Source organism: Protopterus annectens, chromosome 12.part0 (assembly GCF_019279795.1).
Source record: "Protopterus annectens isolate FY-2018-M chromosome 12.part0, PAN1.0, whole genome shotgun sequence".
Taxonomy (NCBI): Eukaryota; Metazoa; Chordata; order Ceratodontiformes; family Protopteridae; genus Protopterus; species Protopterus annectens.
The window spans coordinates 557846722-557873173 of NC_056746.1; the positions used below are offsets into that span (position 1 = coordinate 557846722).

Genomic DNA, 26452 nt, shown 5'->3' on the forward strand with positions numbered 1-26452 from the left:
TATGTAATTAAGATCCCAGGCTGGTATTGGTTGTCTCCTTGGTGGTCTTATATTCTTAGCCCCTCTGAGGAACTGTCGTAAGAGTGGGTGAGAAAATAAAGGAGGTTCCGTGTTGAATTCTGCAGAAATGGCTGAGGCATGGATTTTTATGGAAGAAAATGAAAGTCCGCTGTTCAGCAGCTCAGCTAGGTACTGTAATACCTGAGGCAAGTTCAGTTTTCTAGGGTCCTGGCCTTTTTTCTCATTCCAAGAACAAAACTGCTTCCATTTTGCGGAGTAAGCTTTTCTAGTAGATGGCCTTCTGGCCTCCAAAATGACATCCTGCACCTCCTTGGAGAGTAGGGTCTGTTGTGGTGTTAAGGGATTTTCCATGCAGAGAGGTTGAGTGTTTTCAGCTGACTGTGAAGAGTTTTGTAGCTGTGCTGAGTCAGCAGTAGAGGCATTAGAGGCAGGGACCAGGGGGGGAGTATGTGTTAGGCTCCTCAGCAGTGGGTACTAGTTTTGCCTTGGCCAATCTGGAGCAATCAGTATCATCTTCGGTCTGTCTGCTCTTGCTTTCAAAAGCACCTTGGGCAGAAGAGGCAGAGGTGGAAATGCGTAAACTGTCCATGCTGTCCAACTGAATGAAAGGGCGTCCACTCTCCAGGCCTTTGGATGAAAGGTCCTCGAACAAAACTTTTCCAATTGATGATTCCTGTGGGAGGCAAAAAGATCTATGTCTGGCCTCCCCCACGCTAGGATTATTTCTGTAAACACCTGAGGATGTAACTTCCATTCATGTGGATCTGTCATATTTCTGCTTAAATTGTCTGCCAGCGTGTTTTCCAATTCTGGCAGGTAGTACTGTGCTTGAAGTTCGATTTGCCATTCCAGAGTCAAGTTCCAAAGAGTCATGGCCAGTCTGCACAAGGGGTATGAATGTGTTCCTCCTTGTTTGTTTATGTACCACATTACTGTGGTGTTGTCTGTTCTTATTAGTAATTGTCCTGGATGCAGGAAGTCCTTGAAAGCTGTAACTGCATTTATTACTGCTAGCATTTCTTTTTGATTGATGTGAAGGTGCTTTTCCTTTTGGGACCATTTGCCCTGGATGCACCTGTCCGTCATGTGAGCCCCCCAGGCGTAATCTGAGGCGTCTGTAGTGATAACTTGCTTTGCTTGAGGCTTGCAGAATGGGAGGCCTGTGTTTGCTTGACATGCTTGGGCCCACCATAGAAATTCCTTTTGCAAACATGGAATTATTGGTATTATTGTTTCTAAACTGTGACTGTGTTGAGACCATAGGTTTTTTAGGTACCATTGAAGTTTCCTCATATGCAGCTTTGCACATGGGATTAAAAGAATGCAAGATGCCATGAATCCCAGAGCCTGCAGGATTTTCCTTGCAGTAAGCCTGGTACTTTTTTCTAGTATTTTGAAGTACTGAGATAGTTGCCCCTGTTTTTCTGGCGTAAGGTAGGCCATCTGGGTGTTTGTGTCCAAGTTGGCACCCAGGAAAATTATTTTCTGAGATGGTGTTAGCCTTGATTTCTCTTTGTTGATTGTGTATCCCAGAGCATGCATTAACCGTGTCACATATGCCAGATGTTCCAGAAGTATGTGCTTGCTGTCCGCTTGGATCAGGCAGTCGTCCAAATAAGGGTAAATTTGTATCCCTTGAAGTCTGCAGTAGGCAATCACTGATGCCAGGCACTTTGTGAATACTCTGGGTGCAGTAGATAAACCAAAGGGCAATGCAGAGAATTGATAGTGGATTGAACCTGCAAGAAATCTGAGGTATCTTCTGCAGCTTTGTCTGATTGGGACATGCAGGTATGCCTCCTTGAGGTCCAATGTTACCAGCCAAAACCCTTGCCCAGCATGGGAAGAAGTTGCTGTAATGTGAGCATCTTGAATTTTGGTACAGTAGAAATGTGTTTAGGATGGATAAGTCCAAAATGGGTCTCCAGTCGGTTCCTTTCCTTGGTACCAGAAAAAGTCTTGAATAGAAACCTTGACCTTGTTCGTGAGTAGGTACCTCTTGAATAGCTCTCATGCTTATGAGCTTTGAAATTTGTAGTTGTGCCTCTGCCCTTTGATTCAGTGGCAGGTTTGGCATGCCTCTCATTTTTGGAAGAGTGTGAAATTGAAATTTGTAGCCTCTGTTTATAATGTCCAGGATCCATTTGTCTGTTGTGACAATATGCCAATTGCCTGCAAATAATGCTAGCTTTCCTCCCAAAGGTGCTGCCAGCTGAGACATGCTTGGCATGGAAATGAGGGAGTCATTGGGTTTGCTTCCTGTATTGTTGTGCACTGTCCTCGCCACCTCTTGGTGCTGGAGTTTGCCATTGTCGGCGTCTATATGATCCTTGTGATTGCCCTCTGCCCCTTGTGCGCCTGTATCTACCTCTTTGGGGCTTGTCAGTGGCTGGAAAGGACCAGTTTTCTGAAGGCCAATTTCTGCTAAAACGTGGAGGTTGGACCTGTAAAAAGGCTTTGACAGTTTGCATAGATTTGGCTTTTTCCTACATTTTCCGAAGTATCTCCTCAGCATTAGTACCAAACAGAACATCCTTTTGTAAAGGAGCATCTAGAAGTTTAGCTTTCACATGATCAGGCAAGTTTTGTTCTCTAAGCCAGGCATGTCTGCGAATGACTGATCCTGTAGCAGCCGCTCTACTTGAGGCCTCTAGGGCATCATAACCACAGTGTAAAGTATGTTTACCCACTTGCTCTGCACTATGCATCATATCCTGTAACTCCTTCAAATCTGGTTGTTCAGATTGAGACATTTTATTCCTTAATTGTGATAACAGGAACTGTTGATATTTAAGCATATGAAACTGACAATTTAAGGCCCTCATGGCTAGGGTGGCCGAGGTATATACCTTTTTTCCCCACCTTTCTAAAGACCTTGACTCTCTTTCTGCAGGAAGAGGGTTCTTGGCAGTGGAGGCCTTCAATCCCTTGGGGCCTTGTGAAATGGTTTCAGGGTCAGCATTATGGTTTTTGAAGAGAAATTGGTGAGAGTTAGGTACTCTGTAGTACCTATCAGGTTTGACCGGTGCAGGAGGCAGAGAATCCGGGTTAAGGCAAGCCTCCGAATAAACATCATCAAGTATGTCCAAAACAGGGGGTATCGCCAGAGGTCTGTGCTGAGGTAACAAAAGAAATTCCCTAAGTCTTTTCTTAGAATCTGAAAAGTCTTGGCCTTCCCAATGGAAGTGTTCCCTCAAGGTGTGCAAGGTTTCCCCAAAGGAAAAATCCTCAGGAGGAGATACAGAAGGGATGGACTGCTCTGCATCCGAATCCTCAAAAGGGGAGTAAGAGTGTTCCTCTACATCAGAATGTTCTGATAAAATGGATCCCTGATCAGAAGAGGGAGAATCTTCCTCCACTCTGGGTCTCTTGTCTGGAGGGGGCTGAGAACCTCTGATAAGAGTAATTAAATCCTCAGCCATTTTAAGCATCTGTTTTTTTAGGCATGGGGCCTGGGGATGGGCCCTGTGCAACAGGCCTCTTGGGATGCCTGGCTGCTTTGGATTTAGCAAAGGCCTTAATAGAAAAAGAAGATGAGGGTCTAAAGACACCATGGGTGGAGGTGGACCTGTCCACATTAGTAGGCTCAACATTAGCAAAGGCTTCGGTGGTTGTAGTCTGGGAAAGGGCCGAGGTTCCAGCGGTCTCGGGTACAGAGGACACCGCCAAAGGAGTGTCGTCGGTAAGCAGGGACTGCAAAGGCGTCTCGCTGAGAACCGGACCACGTGTAGCCTGTTTTGGCGTGGTGTCGGCGGGGACCGCGGGCCTCGCATGTCGGTCCTTTTTCTTGCATTTTTTGGACAAAACGGTAGTCGGAGAGTCCGACGACATCTTATAATCGAAAGCTTTACCAAAATAGTGTTGGGCGAACTCCGCCCGACGCTTAATAGTGCGTTTATTGAAGGTAGCGCAAAAGCGACAGCCCGAGACGTCGTGGTCTGGGCCTAAACAAGGTATGCAGAGGGAATGGAAATCCTTATGCGGTATTTGCTTCCCACAAGAAATACAATTATTAACTTTTTCTGACATCGGTCTGAGGCAAGAAAAGGTTCCCCAACGGGGTACTTAGCTTTAATGAGGACTTCGGTTTCCAAAATTTTCGTAATTCAGGAGCTGGCCGACCGGCAATTGCGAACTGCTTCTGCTTCGGGCACCGTGCGGCAAAAAAGACTGGAGAACATGGCGTCGGCTGTGCCTTATATACTCTGGCCTCACTGATGTCAGAAGAGAAAGCGACGACAACCGACGCCGGACCAAGACTTTGGAATTCGGCCGACCGAGGGACCGCCTGACGGCAGAGAACCCATCTGTGATTACTGCAGCTGTATGCACGATGAACATCTGCTCCTTCAGCCAAGCAAGTCTTCTCAGTACAGAACCAGTGACTGCTGCCCTGCAAGATGCTTCTAGGGCGTCAAAACCACACTATAAAGTATGCTTACTGACTTGGCTTGCAGAGTGCATAAACTCCTGCAATTCTTTATTTTCTGCACAGTCTGAAAAGGTTGCCACTTTTTGTTTAATGAGTTCCATAATATGTTGCTGGTACTTCAGCATGTGAAACTGGCAATTCAATGCCCTAATAGCAGGAGTTGCAGAGGTGTATACCTTCTTACCCCATCTGTCTAGAGCTCTGGAATCCCTATCTGAAGGGATGGGATTCTTGGCTGTAGTAGTCTTGATTCCTTTAGGCCCCTGGGAAATTATTTCTGGGTCAGCAGTAGGATTTTGGAAAATAAATTTGTGAATGTCAGGTACTCTGTAGTACCTGTCTGGTTTCCTATGGGCAGGAGGTAAAGTGTCAGCAGTAAGACTGGATACCATAAAAACATCATCCATAACATCCAGGACAAGGGGTATAGCTAAAGGCCTGTGCTGAGGCAACTCTACAAATTCTTCGAGTTTCTTTTTGGACGGAGGATAGTCTTGGCATTCCCAATGGAAATGTTTTCTTAAAGTATGCAAGGTTTCACCAAAAGAAAAGTCCTCTGGGGGGAGGGGGGGGGGGCAGATGGAATGGATTCCTCTGCATCTGAATCCTCATAGGCAGATAAAAGCATGTCTTCATAATCAGAAAACTCAGTCATCGGACTCCTGGTCTGTAGAAGCTGAAGGGGACTGGGTTTTTTGTCTCTCTGCAGGGGAAGGCTGACTACCCCTAATCAGTGTAATAAGATCTTCAGCCATTCTAAGCATTTGTTTTTGTGGCATGGGAGCATGAGCATGTGCTTTGGTCGTCGGTTTTCTAGGCGTAGTGCGTACTCTGGGCCTAAGAAACTCGGTAGTTTTGGTTAAAAAAGAAGTCGTCGGTTTGATTCAAACATCGGTATAGCAAAGAACTGCCTCAGAAGCCGGTGCCTGCACAGCGGCTCCGGACTTATCCAAGGTAGAGACATCTGCAGGTTCCATAGTCGAAGAAGTGTCTCACGGCATACCGTTCTCCGAATGGGTCTCAGTAGAGGCCATGCGAATCTACTGAAGCGGGCATTTGGGGCTGCGTAACCGCCTCACTGAGTACCAGCAGACTGGAGACTAGCTTAACGGAAGCGTCGACAGTTTTGGACCTATGCGGTCTGTCTCTGTCTTTATCCTTACGTTTTTTCAGAATATCAGTAGTTGGACGGCTTACCGAAGCCATTTCAGAATACGGAGATCAGGGGCGAAAGAATTTAGCTACAAAGAGAGCCCGACAACGAATGGTTTGGGCGTTAAACAAGGCACAAAACCGACAGCGAGGGACATCGTGGTCTGGGCCTAAACAGGTGACGCAGTAAGAATGAAAATCTCTGTGAGGTATTTGCTTTCTACAGGCAAGAAAAACTTTTTCTGACATCGGTTAGAGCAAGAAAAAAGGATCCCCAACAGGGTACTTAGCTTTAGAAGACTTCAGGATTATTCAATTTGCAAATGAAAATTCAGGTAGTGGCTGACTGGCACTTGCGAACTGCTTCTTGCTTCAGGCTCCTCGGCAAGAAAGACTGATGTAATGGCGTTGGATGCCTGTTTTTACTACCCTGACGACCTGACATCAGTCTTGGAGCGACAGCATCTGATGCAGAAATATTAATTCTCTGGTATTCTTGCGGACTGAGGGCTACCTGCAGGCAGGATAACCCAAGTGTGATGACTGCAACAGTGAAACACGAAGAACATCATACATAATATACAACTAAAAAGCAAAATCCACCACTTGCTGACAACACATATTTAGGACTTTTGTCCACCAACACTCATTGACTTGTTTGCGGGATAACACAGAAAGCTACTTTCAGGTTGGCAGTACATATGGGTAACATCCTTAAATAATTTTTTTTCCTACTGCAGGATTTGAACATAAGCTGCCACTGATGCCTTCTCCTCTTCTCTCCCTCCTGAATGAATGGCTTACACCCTGTGCTCCTTCTCAGGAAGGAGCTGTCAACACGGGAGAACAACTGTACTCCCCTTGGGTGAGATACAGGGGAAGGTCAAGGAATACCAGGGTAATTCCATACTCTCTCATAGCAGGGTTTTTATATCCCATCTCCAGTTCCAGCAGGCTGGGGCATATAACATCATCATATATGCATGCACTTGCGTGCTCCCAAACCTGACAAGCAGACACGTCTGCCCTCTCATTGAACACATTATTTTGTTTGGTCTTGTACCATTCTGTAGCTTCCACTAGAGCAGTCCACAGTAATGGACACCCACCTTCAAGATGTCCCCAAGACAAGAGCACATTTTCCTTAATTTAATGCAGACTAACTGGAATCATGCAAAAGCAACCATGACAGCAAGCGATCAGGTCAAAGGCAGAAGACACGCATGGCATGACAGTCCTGCTGAGCTTCTGACTGTAATAACCTTGTCTAACAAGATGGATCCAGTGATTCTGATGTGCCAGAATGCTAAGCTTAGAACAAAAGCTGTAATTACAAAACATACTAAATGGTACTAAGATTAAGTGCTGTTTGGTGGCAGGAGGTATCACAACAGTGTGATGAAAAAACTTAGGACAATGTGCAGTTCCTGCCTTTTATGAACAGTCAGCTACTGATGCTGATGGCAAACAGTCAAGGCTTTAACTAAAGATGGATGGAGGTGGGTGAGCAACCAACAAGTTTTGTGAACAGTTTTTAACAAAGTAGTGCCACCTGGTAATGGGATGTAGAGACATGGAAAGTGAAAGAAAATGTGAGGCGTCCCAATGCTCACATGATGTGACACTCAAAACTGGAAGCACCTCACCGCTTAAACTACATAATGAAGCAGTAGCTCTAGCATGCAACAGTTCACAAATAAAACAAAAACATACATTCAGGATTCCTATGTGCCTAACATCTGCTCCTGTATAATCATGGTATTAATTGAACGCACTTTTTGTAAAATAAACTTTTAATTACCTACCTTAAAATTTGGTTGCGCAAAACAGCGTGCAACAGCTATCATAGATGCAGTCAATGGTCCAGAAACTCCAATAGTGGTAAGGAACTCAGAGATGTTTGGCGTCAGACGAAATGGCACAGGACGATTGGCATCAAGGTCGCCAGTAACATCATTTATATCAAATCTGAAATATGCAACATTCAGCTTTCCGGTGTCCTACAGTAAATATTATTTTAATGTTAGTATTCTTAGTTAACATGTACGCATCTTAAGATTCAAGTAATCACTCTTTTATTGTGCCACTGAAATTATCTTTCTGTTCTATACTCCACAAAATACATTTTGTCTTTAAAGAGAAGTAGGAACATTTTCATACATAAGAAAAATACACCCCGGAAAGCTACAGACTACTCAAAGAAAACACTTCAAACAGTGACAACCTACTTAAAGAAGTGTAATTCAAAGAATGGCTATGTCTTATCAGTGATATAAAAGAAAAAACAAAAAAAGTGACAACAATACTCAAGTTGAAAGTTGTACTGAAAGTCAATTTAATTTTTTTTTTTTTTTTATCATGATGGTCTTTTCCACTTAAAGCTTCATCCAGCTGATGAGAAGACAGCTACAAAACAGACTAGATACTGATGACAAAGCAATACAAACTCAATAAAGCTGCTTTCATAGGCAATTCAGTGCATGAAATGACACAATTTTATCATCATCATCATGCATATACAGAAAAAATATTCTACACTGTAAGAAACTACCAAGTACTTAGAAATCAAGATAAGAAAGGGAAAAGGGGGGCAAGGGCAGAATCAGGATTCTTACTACACACTAAGGACTAGACTACTCTCTTCCCTTCCAACTGATGTTAGTAAAAAGATGGAGGCATAGAAGTGTTTAAACTGAGTAAGAGTACCAGTGATGTTCTTAAACAATGCAGTTTTAAGATTAAGTGGATAAGAAGAGCACATGGAAGTGTACTGGAGAAAGTTAACAAAACATATTAAGTGGGGACAACAACACATGGAAGCAGATTTCTTGCAAATTTTAAAATATAAAAACTGCAATGGAAATGACTGCAGCAAATGAGAAAAAAAATCTGAATTACGGATTCTGTTAAGAAAATGTATTTACAAATATATCTATGTAAAAGTAGTTAGTTAAACTGAAAGCAAGTGTCTTATAATTGACATGTCAATACACTCTTGATCTGCAGCTATGGATGGACAGACAGCAACATGCATGCATGTGGCAGTGACGAAGATTATACATCAGGGACTTTTAAAGCGAAACAATTACTAGAGATAGTTCTACCAAACCAAACTGAGTGCGTGTTTTTTTTTTTTTTTTTTTTTTGGGGGGGGGGGGGGGGGGGCTGACACTATCTGAAACCTGACAACAACTCTGATATACAGCCTGTGTGGGACTATTGGTTTATAATTATCTCTGCAACAACTTGACATGTAGCATCCCGCTGTGCAAGTTTACAGTTATGCAAGCTCCGATTATATAGGCTACAATAGATCATCACAACGAAAGCGCTAAACTGTTTTGGTCTAACAAAGAATGGTGTACTGAGAAGCACGTTTTTTGTTTTGTTGTGTGTTTTTAAGTTTGCACATTTAGATAATTGTGTTGTGATGACACAGCGATGTCATGCTGTTTGCATGAAAGGAGGTCTGAAGAGCCTGCAAAGTGAGAAGTGCCCTCATTTCCAAAGAGCTTTTCGGAAACTGGCCTCAGACTGTTATACATTACGGACTGTATGCCTTTAAGAATGCTCCTACTTTGCCTTATGGGTGGAGGCACCCACTGTGACAACTACTGTAAGAGTACGGATGTGAAATGTACAGTCTAAGTAAGGATAAGTAGGTGAAGCTAACACTGGAAACACACTTTACATGCTCTGGAAATTCTCAACTGACTGGTCAAGGGATCTGTCAATTCAGACCACTGAGTTTTGAGTGTTCGCTACAGGATTCTCCTGTGTAACTTGGAAAGAAATATCTCGAAAGTGATTACTGTCATATCATCTAGTGTTTTTAGACAAACTGCTACTGAAACAGACACTAACAGAGCTGTGACAAAGATTAACATAATGGAGACAATCCTATCCTGTGGAAGTTGAGCCTTGCAGGACAGACCATCAAGCATGCATCTCATGAAAGTCAGAGTATGCGATAGCTCCGTCTGGGACTCTGTGGTGTTCACAGTAATATCCAAGCAATTGAACAGCTAAAGAAGAGACTCCTATGATATCATCAACTTGTCTAGAGTCAGTGCTGCTAGGAATCATTTTTTGAGGTATGGAAACGTCATCAGTGCAGCCTCTGGTTTGCAGTGCAACTACAGACATGTATTTGCTAAACATCCTGGCAGCAAGAAGTACCCAAAACTGATAAAGACCCCCCCCCCATTTACCCAAAAGGAAAAAGACCTCCTGGACTCCTAGAATATTTTATGATAAGACAGGCATCATGGATGTGTAAATTATTAAATTCCACCTCAGTCTGATGGACAAGGAAAGAATGACAGCACAGTGACCACCCAAGCTGTCATCTGGGGGAAGAATACATTTAGAAAAATTAAAATTTAGTATGGGTCTGAAGAAATGTTTTGTTACTGATCTTTAAGAATAAGGGTGATGTGCAGAGCTGTAGTAACTACAGAGGAATAAAACTAATCAGTCATAGCATGATGTTATGGGAAAGAGTAGTTGAAGCTAGGTTAAGAAGGGAGGTGATGATCAGTGAGCAGCAGTATGGTTTCATGCCAGGAAAGAGCACTACCGATGCAATATTTGCTCTAAGAGTGTTGATGGAGACGTACAGAGAAGGTCAGAAGGAGATGCATTGTGTCTTTGTGTACTTAGAGAAAGCATATGACAGGGTGCCTAGAGAGGGGTTGTGGTATTGTATGAGAAAGTAGGGAGTGGCAGAGAAGTATGTAAGAGTGGTACAGGATATGTATGAGGGTAGTGAGACAGTGGTGAGGTCTGCGGTAGGAGTGACAGATGAATTTAAGGTGGAGATGGGATCAAGGATCAGCTCTGAGCCCTTTCTTATTTGCAATGTTGGACAGGTTGACAGACGTGATCAAACAGGAGTCCCCGTGGACTATGATGTTTGTGGATGACATTGTGATCTGTAGTGAGAGTAAGGAACAGGTTGAGGAGACCCTGGAGAGAATGAAGGTCAGCAGGAATAAGACAGAATACATGTGTGTGAATGAGAGGGAGGATAGAGGAATTGTGAGGATAGTGAGGATGTAGGGAGTAAAGCTGGCAAAGGTGGATGAGTTTAAATACTTGGGATCAGCAGTTCAGAGTAATGGTGAGTGTGGAAAAGAGGTGAAGAAGAGAGTACAGATAGGGTGGAGTGGGTGGAAAAGAGTGTCAGGAGTGATTTGTGACAGATGGGTACCAGTAAAAGTGAAAGGGAAGGTATACAAGAGGGTAGTGAGACCAGCTATGTTATATGGGTTGGAGACGGTGGCACTGACAAAATGGCAGGCGTGAGAGCTGGAGGTAGCAGAGTTAAGGATGTTAAGATTTGCATTGGGTGTGACGAGGATGGACAGGATTAGGAATCAGTATATTAGAGGGTCAGCCACGGAGGCGAGAGTGTGTTGATTTGGATGTGCTGAGGAGGGATGCTGTACATATTGGGGAAAGGATGCTAAGGATGGAGCTGCCAGGTAAGAGGAAAAGAGCTAAGCCTAAGATAAGATTTATGGATGTGGTAAGAAAGGACATGCAGGTGGTTGGTGTGACAGAGCAAGATGCACAAGACAGGAAGAAATGGAAACATGATCCACCGTGGCGACCCCCTAATGGGAACAGCCAAAAGAAAAAGAAGATTGGTCTGAGGTAATTTGTTTTCTTTGGCACTAAAAAGTATCTGAAGTAACAGCTCAATCCTTTCTGGTCTGTTGGGACCTTTTGGACTGAATTGTATCACGTTTAAAACATAATTTCTTGCCACTCTACTTTGATGGGGGTGGAACACAAGGCAATGGAACACAGTATGGGCTTGGGGAAGTATGTAAGGGAAATGTACATCTTTGGGATATTACAGTCTGAATCCACTTGCCTTGCATGATGGCCATCCACACAGGCAAAGTGGAAGGACTATTTACCCCAAATGCCTCCTGAGAGGAACTGTGAGGCAAGCCTGTTGCCCTCTATAAGGACAGCTGCAGAATCCACAGTACAGCTGATTACTTCTGGCCTTGGGTCAGTGTCTGTTCTCAAAGTTATCATGGCCTTGCTGCACTTTTCCAAATCTAATAACAGTTCCTTGATGCTGATGGTACTGTTAAGCACCACAATTGGCCATGGACTCTGCATCCTAAAAAAGAGGCACCAGGGAGACTGAAAAGCAATTCCAACAGCAGTTAAGACTTTTCATTTATTTTTCACTACCCTCCAGTTTCTACTTAATTTTTAGCCCAGATACAGCACAGCCATTAATGTGTGAATTAAGGAATGATGCCTTAAAAATTCTCAGGAAAATCAGTCAGGTGCTGCCAGATGGAAGTATGAACTCAGCATGTGGTGAGGTTTGAAACAGCAGGAACTGTCTCCTCTTTGAACACAATTTTAATTTAAGGTCATGGAAATGTCTCTTCTTTGAACACAATTTTAACTACAGGTCACCAACTTTTCCAGTGACTTGGGCATTTCACCTCCAAGCTATCACTCAAACCTTAGCATATTAGATTAATAGATTAGTGCCCTGATGGTGAAGGTAGTGGATGCACAAACTCAATTACCAAACTCATCCATTAGCTTAGATTCCTTATGTGATGGGTGAACCACATGGAGTCATTTTAAGATCTGTACCCAGCAATTCAATACTTGGCACATTGGAGGATCTCTTTTGGCTTCCTCAGTAGAGCTGCCACTTCAGTTATTTTCCTGGCTTTAACGATTACAAGAGCATTTTTAGCTGGAGGATCCACCATGGAGTAAGAGTTGGAGAGACAAACGCCTACTGCAGGATCCTTTGTGGAGACAAAGATTAGTTGTGTAAAATCTTACCATAACAACAGATGTCGTCCTCTTCTCTGTTGCAGTGCTCTTAACATGAGGGAGTTGCCTGCCACAATGACCCGATGTCGGCCAGTATACAAAACATTTTTACTACTTAGGGGTGGCATGGTATACCACACTTAGGCTGCTGTCAGATGGCCATAAAAGTGACGCATGCACATACCACCCTCAGAACTAAATGCCCCAGGAGGAAGACCCACCTAAGGAAAGTATATAGGCTAAGTACATCCAAGGAAGAAGTCAGGGGGAAGGGATGGAATACTGCAACAGATAAGAGAAGGACATCTATCGTTATGGTATTATTTTACACAGCTAATTTATGTCCTACTTCTCTGTTGCAGTATTCTTAACATAAAGGAGAATACCAAACTCACGAGGAAAGGCAGTGGAGCTCCCTATGAAGCCATGGAGAACAGCTATTGAAAACCCTGCCCCTAGATTTGGAAATTGTGTCCAGTTTGTAATGTTAGGTGAAGATATGGATTGAAGACCAGGTGGCTGCCTCCAGAATGGAATTAGTGTCCAGTCCTCTGAAGAAGGCGCCAGAGGAAGCAATAGCTCTGGTAGACTGTTCCTTAACAGGAGAATAGCAGAAGGAAATGGCTTTAGAGATCCAGCTGGAAATATTGTGTTTAGATACAGGCAGTCCTAAAGCTCTAGGGTGGAATGAGACAGACAACAGTTCAGATTTCCTGATTTCCTTTGTTTTGTCAAGATATAACCTAAGCTGTCTGTGCACACCCAAGGTGTGCAGAATCCTCTCCACAGAGTTCTGTGGAGTGGGGAAAAGATAGGTAAATGGATAGACTGGCTTAGGGATAACTCAGTTACCACTTTAGGTATAAAGGTAGGGTTGGTGAGGAGAGGGACAATGTCTCTGTTGAACACCAAGAAAGGAGGAGAAGCCATTAGGGTTTGTAGGCCAGAGAGTTCAGAAACCCTTCTGGCTGAGGTTAGTGCAAGCAGCAAAATAGTTTTCCAGGAGTAAAATTTCAAGGAGGCAGAAGCTGCCAACTCAAAAGGAGCAAAGGTCAGTTTCTCCAACACAAAGTTAAGATCCCAGGGGGGTGCAACAGATTTCCTGGGGGTCTTATGTGAAGGACACCTTTTAAGAATTGTTTAGTCTCAAATCTAAAATCTAAAAGCTAAAGGTGGAGAGGCAGACAGGCAGAAATAGCTAACAACTGCACTTTGACTGAAGAGAAAGTTAAGCCAGCATCCAGTAATTCACACAGGTATGAGAGAACCAGATGAACTTCTGCTGTCAGTGGGTCCTGGTTTCGAGAAAGACACCAAATTGAAAATCTCTTCCATTTGGATAACATTTTCTAGTATTGGGATTCCTGGCATCCTGCAGCATCCTGAGCATATCCTCTGAAAAAAGTGTCTGAAAGGAATTAAGACCCTATCACCCACAGAGTCAGCTTAAGAGTACACAAGTGGGGTTGGACTAGATTTCCTTTGTGTTGTGTGAGAAGGTCCACTCTATGGGGTAACTTGTGGTGATTGCCCTAGGCTAAATGCAGGAGCAGGGAGAAAGTACAGTTTTGTACCTACCATAAATGTAGATGTTCGAGTGCTAATACAGCTGCAGTAATCACAGATGGGTTTTCTGCCGTCAGGCGGTCCCTCGGTCGGCCGAATTCCAAAGTCTTGGTCCGGTGTCGGTTGTCGTCGCTTTCTCTTCTGACATCAGTGAGGCCAGAGTACAGAAGACACAGCCGACGCCATGTTCTTCAGTCTTTCTTGCCCCAGATGTCAGGTGCCCCCAGAAGGAAGGCAATACATAAATTATGCTTATATGTGTATACATGCAATGCAATATAATCCAAAAACAGTGGTTGCAAGCAAATAAACCATAGAAGGATAACCCAGTCAGGTTGTATGAAGAGGTTGTTAGGCCCCATGCCTTTACCAAGTGGGGAAGGAGGGAGGGAAACCTGTACTGCAGCTGTATTAGCACTCGAACATCTACATTTATGGTAGGTACAAAACTGTACTATGTTCATCGTGCATACAGCTGCAGTAATCACAGATGGGTAGAGTCCCAAAGCTACGCACAGGGTGGTAGGTACTAGGAGGAACTGGGTTGAGCCAGAATGCCCTGCAAAACAGCAGTGGCAAAGCCGGCTCTGGTTCTGGAATATAAAGGCAGGTGGGTAGTGTTTTGTGAAGGTATGTACAGAACTCCAAGTGGCTGCCTCCAGAATATCTTTGGTAGGAACTCCTCTGAGGAAGGCTGTAGAAGTAGCTGTGGCCCTGGTGGAGTGTGATCTGATACCTGTAAGAACAGATTTCCCATGATAGGAATAACAAAACCGTATGCAGTGGCCTATCCACTTTGAAATAGTCTGCTTGGAAACTGGCTTCCCTTGAGCCCCTACAGCATAGGACACAAAGAGTTGTAGTGATTTCCTGAAGGACTTTGTTCTATCCAAGTAGTAACGTAGCTGCCTATGGATGTCTAAAGAATGTAGCAGCCTTTCCCCTTTGTTTTGAGGATTGGGGTAAAAGGTAGGAAGGTGTATGGCTTGATTTAAAGCTACCCTGGATACCACTTTAGGCATAAATGATGGGTTGGTACGAAGGGAAACCCTGTCCTGATGGAAAATGAGAAAGGGCTGCACTGCCATGAGGGCCTGTAGTTCCGAAACACTACGAGCTGAAGTGATAGCCAGAAGGAAGGCAGTTTTCCAGGACAAATTTTGCAAATCTGTTGAGGCAGCTGGTTCAAAAGGAGGCAATGTTAATTTTTCTAGTATGTAATTAAGATCCCAGGCTGGTATTGGTTGTTTCCTTGGTGGTCTAATATTCTTAGCCCCTCTGAGGAACTGTCGTAAGAGTGGGTGAGAAAATAAAGGAGGATCCGTGTTGTATTCTGCAGAAATGGCTGAGGCATGGATTTTTATGGAAGAAAATGAAAGCCCACTGTTCAGCAGCTCAGCTAGATATTGTAATACCAGAGGCAAGTTCAGTTTTCTAGGGTCCTGGCCTTTTTTCTCATTCCAAGAACAAAACCGCTTCCATTTTGCGGAGTAAGCTTTTCTAGTAGATGGCCTTCTGGCCTCCAAAATGACATCCCGCACCTCCTTGGAGAGTAGGGTCTGTTGTGGTGTTAAGGAATTTTCCATGCAGCGAGATTGAGTGTTTTCAGCTGACTGTGGAGAGTTTTGTAGCTGTGTTGAGTTAGCAGAAGAGGCATTAGAGGCAGGGACCAGGGAGGAGTATGTGTTAGGCTCCTCAGCAGTGGATACCAGTGTTGCCGTGGCCAATCTGGAGCAATCAGTATCATCTTCGGTCTGTCTGCTCTTGCTTTCAAAAGTACCTTGGGCAGAAGAGGCAGAGGTGGGAATGCGTAAACTGTCCATGCTGTCCAACTGAATGAAAGTGCGTCCACTCTCCAGGCCTTTGGATGAAAGGTCCTTGAACAAAACGTTTCCAATTGATGATTCCTGTGGGAGGCAAAAAGATCTATGTCTGGCCTCCACACTTGGGTTATTTCTGTAAACACCTGAGGATGTAACTTCCATTCGTGTGGATCTGTCATAATTCTGCTTAAATTGTCTGCCAGCGTGTTTTCCAATCCTGGCAGGTACTGGGCTTGAAGTTCGATTTGCCATTCCAGAGCCAAGTTCCAAAGAGTCATGGCTAGTCTGCACAAGGGGTATGAATGTGTTCCTCCTTGTTTGTTTATGTACCACATTACTGTGGTGTTGTCTGTTCTTATCAGTAATTGCCCTGGATGCAGGAAGTCCTTGAAAGCTGTAATTGCATTCATTACTGCTAGCATTTCTTTTTGATTGATGTGAAGGTGCTTTTCTTTTTGGGACCATATGCCCTGGATGCACCTGTCCGTCATGTGCACCCCCCAGGCGTAATCTGAGGCATCTGTTGTGATAACTTGCTTTGCTTGAGGCTTGCAGAATGGGAGGCCTGTGTTTGCTTGACATGCTTGGGCCCACCATAGAAATTCCTTTTGCAAACATGGGATTATTGGTATTATTGTTTCCAAACTGTGACTGTGTTGAGACCATAGGTTTTTTAGGTACCATTGAAGTTTCCTCATATGCAGCTTTGCACATGGGATTAAAAGAATGCAAGATGCCATGAATCCCAGAGCCTGCAGGATTTTCCTTGCAGTAAGCCTGGTACTTTTTGCTAGTATTTTGAAGTAATGAGATAGTTGCCCCTGTTTTTCTGGCGTAAGATAGGCCATCTGGGTGTTTGTGTCCAAATTGGCACCCAGGAAAGTTATTTTCTGAGATGGTGTTAGCCTTGATTTCTCTTTGTTGATTGTGTATCCCAGAGAATGCAATAACCGTGTCACATATGCCAGATGTTCCAGAAGTATGTGTTTGCTGTCCGCTTGGATCAGGCAGTCGTTCAAATAAGGGTAAATTTGTATCCCTTGAAGTCTGCAGTAGGCAATCACTGATGCCAAGCACGTTGTGAATACTCTGGGCGCAGTAGATAAGCCAAAGGGCAATGCAGAGAATTGATAGTGGATTGAACCTGCAAGAAATCTGAGGTATCTTCTGCAGCTTTGTCTGATTGGGACATGCAGGTATGCCTCCTTGAGGTCCAATGTTACCAGCCAAAACTCCTTGCCCAGCATGGGAAGAAGTTGCTGTAATGTGAGCATCTTGAATTTTGGTACGAGTAGAAATGTGTTTAGGATGGATAAGTCCAAAATGGGTCTCCAGTCGGTTCCTTTCCTTGGTACCAGAAAAAGTCTTGAATAAAAACCTTGACCTTGTTCGTGAGTAGGTACCTCTTGAATAGCTCTCATGCTTATGAGCTTTGAAATTTGTAATTGTGCCTCTGCCCTTTGATTCTGTGGCAGGTTTGGCATGCCTCTCATTTTTGGAAGAGTGTGAAAATGAAATTTGTAGCCTCTGTTTATAATGTCCAGGATCCATTTGTCTGTTGTGACAATATGCCAATTGGCTGCAAATAATGCTAGCTTTCCTCCCAAAGGTGCTGTCAGCTGAGACGTGCTTGGCATGAAAATGAGGGAGTCATTGGGTTTGCTTCCTGTATTGTTGTGCACTGTCCTCGCCACCTCTTGGTGCTGGAGTTTGCCATTGTCGACCTCTGTATGATCCTTGTGATTGCCCTCTGCCCCTTGTGCATCTGTATCTACCTCTTTGGGGCTTGTCAGTGGCTGGAAAGGACCAGTTTTTTGAAGGCCAATTTCTGCTAAAACGTGGTGGTTGGACCTGTAAAAAGGCTTTGACAGTTTGCATAGATTTGGCTTTTTCTTCCATTTTCCGTAGTATCTCCTCAGCATTAGTACCAAACAGCACATCCCTTTGTAAAGGAGCATCTAGAAGTTTAGCTTTGACATGATCAGGCAAGTTTTGTTCTCTAAGCCAGGCATGTCTGCGAATGACTGATCCTGTAGCAGCTCTACTTGAAGCCTCTAGTGCATCATAACCACATTGTAAAGTGTGTTTACCCACTTGTTCTGCACTATGCATCATATCCTGTAACTCCTTTAAATCTGGTTGTTCAGGTTGAGACATTTTATTCCTTAATTGTGATAACAGGAACTGTTGATATTTAAGCATATGAAACTGACAATTTAAGGCCCTCATGGCTAGGGTGGCCGAGGTATATACCTTTTTACCCCACCTTTCTAAAGACCTTGACTCCCTTTCTGCTGGAAGTGGATTCTTGGCAGTGGAGGCCTTCAATCCCTTGGGGCCTTGTGAAATGGTTTCAGGGTCAGCATTATGACTTTTGAAGAGAAATTGGTGAGAGTTGGCTACGCTGTAATACCTATCAGGTTTGACTGGTGCAGGAGGCAGAGAATCTGGGTTAAGGCAAGCCTCCAAATAAACATCATCAAGTATGTCCAAAACAGGGGGTATCGCCAGAGGTCTGTGTTGAGGTAACAAAAGAAATTCCCTAAGCCTTTTCTTAGAATCGGAAAGGTCTTGGCCTTCCCAATGGAAGTGTTCCCTCAAGGTGTGCAAGGTTTCCTCAAAGGAAAAATCCTCAGGAGGAGATACAGAAGGGATGGACTGTTCTGCATCCGAATCCTCAAAAGGGGAGTAAGAGTGTTCCTCTGCATCAGAATGTTCTGATAAAATGGATCCCTGATCAGAAGAGGGAGAATCTTCCTCCACTCTGGGTCTCTTGTCTGGAGGGGGTTGAGAACCTCTGATAAGAGTAATTAAATCCTCAGCCATTTTAAGCATCTGTTTTTTTAGGTATGGGACCTGGAGATGGGCCCTGTGCAACAGGCCTTTTGGGGTGCCTGGCTGCTTTGGATTTAGTAAAGGCCTTAATGGAAAAAGAAGATGAGGGTCTGAAGACACCATGGGTGGAAGTGGACCTGTCCACATTAGTAGGCTCAACATTAGCAAAGGCTTCGGTGGTTGAGGTCTGGGAAAGGGCCGAGGTCCCAGCAGTCTCGGGTACAGAGGACACTGCCAAAGGAGTGTCGTCGGTAGTCAGGGACTGCAATGGCGTCTCGCTGAGAACTGGACCACGTGTAGCCTGTTTTGGCGTGGTGTTGGCGGGGACCGCGGGCCTCGCGTGTCGGTCCTTTTCCTTGCGTTTTTTGGACAAAACGGTAGTCGGAGTGTCCGACGACATTTTATAATCAAAAGCTTTACCAAAATAGTGTTGGACGAACTCCACCCGACGCTTAATAGTGCGTTTATTGAAGGTAGTGCAAAAGCGACAGCCCGAGACGTCGTGGTCTGGGCCTAAACAAGGTATGCAGAGGGAATGGAAATCCTTATGCGGTATTTGCTTCCCACAAGAAATACAATTATTAACTTTTTCTGACATCGGTCTGAGGCAAGAAAAGTTTCCCCAACGGGGTACTTAGCTTTAATGAAGACTTCGGTTTCCAAAATTTTCGTAATTCAGGAGCTGGCCGACCGGCACTTGCGAACTGCTTCTGCTTCGGGCACCGCGCGGCAAAAAAGACTGAAGAACATGGCGTCGGCTGTGTCTTATATACTCTGGCCTCACTGACGTCAGAAGAGAAAGCGACGACAACCGACGCCGGACCAAGACTTTGGAATTCGGCCGACCGAGGGACCGCCTGACGGCAGAAAACCCATCTGTGATTACTGCAGCTGTATGCACGATGAACATCCAATGTTGTCTTGGCCAAAAGGAGGCCACCATCAAGATTTCTGGCTTGTTCTACTGAATCTTTAGCAGGATTTTTGGAATGAGAATAAGGGGAGAGAATGCATACGGAAACATACCCTTCCATGAAAAGCTGAGGGCGTCCACCTTCCAAACCAGAGGATGAGCATCTCTGGCACAAAAATCGAGGAAGCGGTCTGTTCATGGAGGAGGCAAAAAGGTCTATTTGTAGAGTACCCCATTTGTGGATAATGAAAAGGACAACTTCCCTGTGAAGTATCCATTCGTGGAATTGTGTTTCGGACCTGCTCAATATGTCTACCACTACATTCTGGCTGGAGGGGGTATACACAGCCTGGACGGAGTCTGAAGTTTAACAGCCAGTTCCCACACTTGCAGGGCTAGTCTGCAAAGGAGATAAGACTTTGTCCCTCCCTGTTTGTTCACACAACAGAAAACAGTCATGTTGTCTGTGAAAATCTTTAGAGGGCCTGGGATGAAGAGGGTCTGAACAGCCAGCAGAAGTGCCCCCATTTCTTTTATATTGATGTGTTCCCTTCTTTGAGAGGGGTACCAGGTCCCTTGTGCTTTTATGGAGCCAAAAGCTGCTCCCCATCCTGTGTCTGAAGTGTCTGTGAACATCTCCTGGACCAGTGGTAAAGGCTGGAGTGGGAGACCTGGGTTGGCAGTTAGCTGTTGAATCCATCAGGTTATCTTCCTCTTCAGACAAGGGAGAAGAGGAACTGGGAACTCTAGGGAGTGTGCTTGTTGCATCCATACTAATTTCAGGAACCACTGTAGTTTCCTCATGTGTAGTTTTGCCAGAGGAAGTATTGGGATGGTGGATGCCATGAAGTCCAGGGTTCTGAAAAAAGTCCTGGCAGTGATGTGAGTCAGTGGGATGAGGCTCCGGAAAAAGGAAATGAGCTCCTAAGGCTTCTGAGTGGGGAGAGATACCTTCATAAGGTCTGTTTGTAGCCTGCATCCCAGAAATATCTGGTCCTGGGATGGGGAAAAAGCAGATTTTTGGTAATTTATCTCGAAACCCAGAAATTGTAGGATGGAGATGGTGGAGTTCAGATTGTGCTCCAATGCTCTTGGATCGACTGACTGAAGGAGAAGTTCATCCAGGTATGGGAAGACCTGAATGCCTTTAAGTCTGCAATAAGCAATTACTGGGGCCAGACATTTCATGAATATCTTTGGGAGGTGGAGGCACCAAAAGACAAGGGAAAGTGCCAGAAAGCCACAGAAAATCTTAGGAAAGTACAGTTGTGTACACTTATCATAAATGTAGATGTTAGAGTGTATTCACTGTTGCAGTCATCACCTGTGGGTTATCCCTGCTGTGGTAGCCCTTGGCCGGCCCGAATACCAGAGTCTATGTTTTTCTTCGTCAGCTGCTGTCACTTGCTGCCTGACGTCAGGTCGTCAGTGCTATAAAGGAAGGCAGCCGACGCCATTACATCACTTTTTCTTGCCTTATCCAGTCAGAGGCCCAAGTAAATATGGTACAGTGGTCCTGGTGGCTAAAAGCCACCATTAGAAACTTATGTCTCCCTAAAGAAAGAAGATATAAGGGGGAAGGAGGGTGGGAAAACAGGACTGCAACAGTGAATACACTCGAACATCTACATTTATGGTAAGTGTACACAACTGTACCATGTTCTTCATGTTTCACTGTTGCAGTCATCACCTGTGGGAGGACTCCCAAAGCTGAGGAGAGGGGTGGTAGGATTACTAAAAAACCTAGGAATGGGTCAGTATGCCCTGCAGAACTGCAGAGGCAAACTCTGCCCTAGCCTTAGAAAATACAGGTAGGTGGTAATCTTTGGTAAAGGTATGGACAGAAGTCCAGGTGGCAGCTTCCAGGATGTCCCTGGTGGGAACTCCTCTGAAAAATGCTGTGGAAGTGGAGGCTGCCCTAGTGGAATGGGTTTGAATAGACTTGGGGGGGGGGGGCTTCCCATGCAATCTGTAGCAGAAATGGATACAGTGTGATATCCATTCAGAAATGGGCATCCTCTCTGCCCCTAGGGCAAAGCTGACAAGTAGTTGGTCTGTTTTCCTGAAGGGTTTAGTACACTCCAGACAGTATCTGAGCTGTATGTGCACGTCTAGTGAGTGCAGACTTCTTTCCCACTTGTTTTGAGGGTTAGGAAAGAAGGTGGGAAGATGTATGGCCTGGTTGAGAGTTGCATTAGATACCACTTTGGGCAAAAAGGAGGGTTTACTCCTCAGGGACACACTGTCTGCATGGAAGATGATGAAGGGCTCAGTGGCCGTCACTGCCTGAAATTCTGAAACCCTTCTGGCTGAGGTGATAGCTAGGAGAAAAGCAATCTTCCAGGAGAGGTATCTTAGTTCTGCTGAAGCAGCAGGTTCGAAGGGTGGTAAATTTAGTTTTTCCAAAACATAATTCAGAACCCGGGCTGGAGTTGGTGGCCTTCTGGGAGGTCTGATATAAGAAGCCCCTCTGAGGAATTATTTAATCAAAAGATGGGAGAACAGGAGCTGTTCTGTATCAAAATGAGCTGAAATGGTTGAGGTGTGGATTTTAATAGAGGAGGAGAGGCCACCATTAAGTAGCTCCACTAGGTAGTCCAGGACAAGAGGGATGGAAGGTTGTGAGGAACTGCCCCCCTCTGGACTGGCTGCAGGACCAGAGTCTTTTCCATTTTCCTGCATAAGATTTTCTGGTGCTGGGCCTTCTGACCTCTGTGATAATGTCTAGGACCTGTTTGCTTAACAGGGGCCCCTTCTTTACCTTTAGAGTATTAGCCATGCTGATAGTTTGAGAGTCTGCAAGGCTGGGTGCAGCATCCTCCCCCCACTTGAGTTAAGAGGTCTGAGATCAGGGGAAGCTGCCTGGGAGGCTGTAAACTCAGGCTGCGCAGTAAGGGGTACCAATGTTGTCTGGGCCAATCTGGAGCAATGAGGCTGGTCTTTGGTCTCTCCTCCCTTATTTTGATCAGTACCTTTGGAATAACAGGCAGAGGAGGGAATGCGTACACAAAGAGGGTGTTCCAGGGGAAGGTCAAGGCATATACCTTCCACACTAGGTGGTGATGCTCCCTGGTACAGCATTTTTTCAACTGATGGTTGAGATGCGAAGCAAAGAGATCCACCTCTGGAGTCCCCCCTGCTTTTCTGGGGATAGGAAGGCCATTTGAGATGATGTCTCCAGCAGTGCTCCCAAGAAAATGATCTTCCTGGAGGGTGTTTGCTTTGATTTCTTCTTGTTGATGGATTACCCTAAGGATGTTAGGAGGGTTTTGACAGAGAGGAGCCATTTTAAGCATTTGAGCTTGGGGTGGTGGAGCAGAAGTAAAATGGTGGCTAGAGGTAGTTTTCCTAAGAGTGGCTTTGCTTCTAGGCCTAAGAGTATCCATTGGTCTGAGAGAAATGGTAATTGGAGGAATAGATGTTGTTTTTGTATAGATTCAGTAGTGCGAAAAACCTCCTCGGAAGCTGGTGCCTGTGTTGTGGCTCCGGACCCAACCAAAGCAGAGACAACCAAAGGCTTGGAAGACGAAGATTATTTCTACGGCATGCTGGACTCCGAAAGGGTCTCAGTAGAGGCCTGCGAAGTTATCGAATCGGGCATCAGGGGCTGCGAAGGAACCTCACTGAATTCCGGAGAACTGATGACCTGCTTAGTGGTAGAGTCATTGGAAGGCTTAGCCTTGTGTGGTCTGTCTCTCTCTTTATCCTTAGTTTTTTTTCAGAATGTCTACGGATGCTATTTCGGAATGTGAAGACTGGAGACGAAAATACCTGGCTACAATAAGAGCTCTACGACGAATGGTTCTCGCATTAAAGAGGGCACATAACTGGCAACGGGTGACATTGTGGTCTGGGCCTAAACAAGTGATGCAGTATGAATGTAAGTCTCGGTGTGGTATTTTCTTTTCACATGCGAGAGAGACAATTGTTAACTTTTTCGGATATCGGTTAGTGCAAGAAAAAAGGATCCCCAACGGGGTACTTAGCTTGAGACATTTTCAGCTGTAATTCAAACTCTGGTAGCGACCGACTGGCACACTTGCGAACTGCTTCTGCTATGGCTCCATAGCAAGAAAAACTGATGTAATGACCTTTATCGCACTGATGACCTGACGCCAGGCAGCAAGCGACAGCAGCCGACGCAGAAAAACATTGACTCTGGTATTCGGGCCAGCCGAGGGCTACCACAGCAGGGCTAACCCACAGGTGATGACTGCAACAGTAAAACACGAAGAACATCTTACTGTAATTGGGATGAATGGGGATGTGTGGGTAAGCATTCTTTATGTCTATGGAAGCCATGTAGGCTCGTGGGATGATAAGGGGAAAAAGAATTTGCAAGGTAAGCATTCTGAATACAGATACTTTCAGGAAGGTGTTGAGGTATGAGAGGTCGAGGATGGGTCTCCATGGGCACTCTTTTCCTTGGTACCAAAAACATCCTTGAATAGAAGAACCCTTTTCCCCTCTGATTGGGTGGTACTGGTTGAATGGTGCCTTGGATCCAACAAGTCTTGTAGCAGCTTTGAGAAATGTAGCAGTTGGTCTTTTGGAGGTTGTGGGATGCCCATGAAAGGTGTGAGAGAATTCCATACCGTGAAGTAGCCCTTTTTTACGATGGAGAGAACCTAGGCATCTTGTGTTATGTTTTCCCAAGCTGGAAAAGAAAGAGAAAGGCGTAGGAAAGGTTGGGGGGGGCTGTTTGGGGTCCAAATAGTCAGATGGACCCTGGTCTGTCTGGAAAGGACTGTTTTTGAGGTGGGTTTACAGTGGAGTCCTAAGTTGCTGAGGTCTCTTACCAGACTTGTTTTGCCTTAGCTGCAGGAGGCCGTGACTGCCTAACAAACACTGGCTTAGAAGGATAATTCTTTTGGAATTTTGATACAGGGGAGATCAGGATGTGTTTCAGTTCCTGCATCTCTTTTCCCTTCTCCTGCAAAGCTTTGAACAATTCTGCAGCAGCAGGGTCAAATAGGGCTGACTTGTCCATGAGTTTGGATTTAATGTCCTCTGACAGAGGTTGTAGCCTCAGTCAGCTGCCCTAGCTGAAACCTCCACAGCATCTTAGCTACATTTTATAGAATGTCGGGCCACTTGAGAGGAAGCTTCAATCAGGGATAAGGCCAAGACTTATTCCCAGAGTCTGGCATATCTGAAATAATTTATGAAAGTTGGGACAAGAGTTCCAAGGTGTATGTAGTCATGTGTGTCTGACAATTGATAGTCCTACAGGTGAGGGCGGCAGAAGTGTATACTTTTTTGCCCGACATCTCCGTACGTCTGCTGTCTTTGTCAGAGAGAAGTAACCTAGAGGTCTTAGAAGCCACAGTGTTGACAGAAGGGTCAGCAGAAGGGACTTTGAACAAGAACTTACAGTCTTCAGGCAACTTGCAGATTCTGTCTGGTTTCTTAGTTGCAGGAGGCTGGGAGTCAGGGGCTTTACGGTAAGATGCAAATGCATCTAAGAAGGAAGGTAGAAAGTACAGTTGTGTACACTTAACATAAATGTAGATGTTCGAGTGTACTCACTGTTGCAGTCATCACATTTGGGTTATCTACTTGCAGTAGCCCTCAGTCGGCCTGATTAACAAAGTCTTGGGTCCGGCGTCGGTTGCTGTCCCATCTTCCGTGAAGTCAGGTCGTCAGGGGGTATAAAACATGCAGCCGACGCCATTACATCAGTTTTTTCTTGCCCCAGATGTCAGATGCCCCCCTAATGGGAAGCAATTAAATCTATAAATATACAAGGTTATACTTCCAACAAAAAAGAAAATGCACCAAAAAGCTTTTGAGCATAGTAAAGGAGAGTAGCGGTATAGCCAAAAGAAGTAAGGGGGCTGGAGGGAGGGTAACCAGGACTGCAACAGTGAATACGCTCGAACATCTACATTTATGTAAGTGTACACAACTGTACTATGTTCTTCGTGTTTCACTGTTGCAGTCATCACATTTGGGTAGATTCCTAAAGCTAAGGATGGGAGGAGGAATTTAGAAAGCATTAGGACCAGATATAAGGCCCTGCAAGATTGCAGTGGCAAAGCCAGCTCTGGATTTAGAGAAAAATGGCAGATGGTAATGCTTGGTGGAAGTATATACAGAACTCCAGGTAGCAGCTTCTAGGATGTCCCTGGTAGGGACGCCTCTTGAGAAAGGCTGTAGAGGTAGATACAGCCCTGGTGGAGTGGGGTCTGATCCCCTGTGGGATAGGTTTTCCATGGTGCTTGTAGCAGTAATGAATGTAATGGCCTATCCATCTGGAAATGGTTTGCTTTGAAATAGCCTTCCCCTCTGCCCCTGTAGCAAATCCCACCAGCAGTTGGTCAGATTTCCCTCTGCCCCTGTAGCAAATCCCACCAACAGTTGGTCAGATTTCCTTTGAGGTTTAGTCCTGTTCAAGTAGAATCTAACTTGTCTCTGCACATCTAAGGAGTGCAGTATCCGTTCCCCTTTGTTCTGTGGATTAGGAAAGAGGGTTGGCAAATGAATGGACTGATTAAGGGCCACACTGGATACCACCTTGGGCATGAAGGAGGGATTGGTTCTGAGGGACACCTTGTCTGCATGAAAGATGATGAAAGGCTCCACTGCCATGAGGGCCTGTAATTCAGACACCCTTCTTGATGAAGTGATTGCTAAAAGAAAAGCTGTTTTCCAAGAAAGGAATTTTAAGTCTGCAGCAGCAGCTGGCTAGAAAGGAAGAAGAGTGAGTTTCTCCAATACAAAGTTAAGGTCCCAGGCTGGAGTTGGAGGTCTCCTGGGTGGTCGTAGATTTTTGGCCACTCTGAGGAACTGCTTGAGCAGTGGATGAGAGAAGAGGGGAAGTTCTGTGCTATAATGAGCTGAAATGGCTGAGGCGTGAATCTTGATGGAGGAAAAAGACAGGCCCTT

The 26452-nt window shown here is 44.9% G+C and overlaps 1 protein-coding gene across 1 annotated transcript in view; it reads right to left on the bottom strand.

Annotated features, from left to right (window-relative positions):
* LOC122816707 (transformation/transcription domain associated protein) overlaps positions 1-26452 on the bottom strand; it is a gene marked incomplete in the record, with an annotated part of 2794447 nt that overhangs the window by 9773 nt on the left and 2758222 nt on the right. Inside the window, 1 exon segment of the mRNA XM_044089697.1 lies at positions 7411-7605. Coding sequence (XP_043945632.1) covers positions 7411-7605 — 195 coding nt within the window.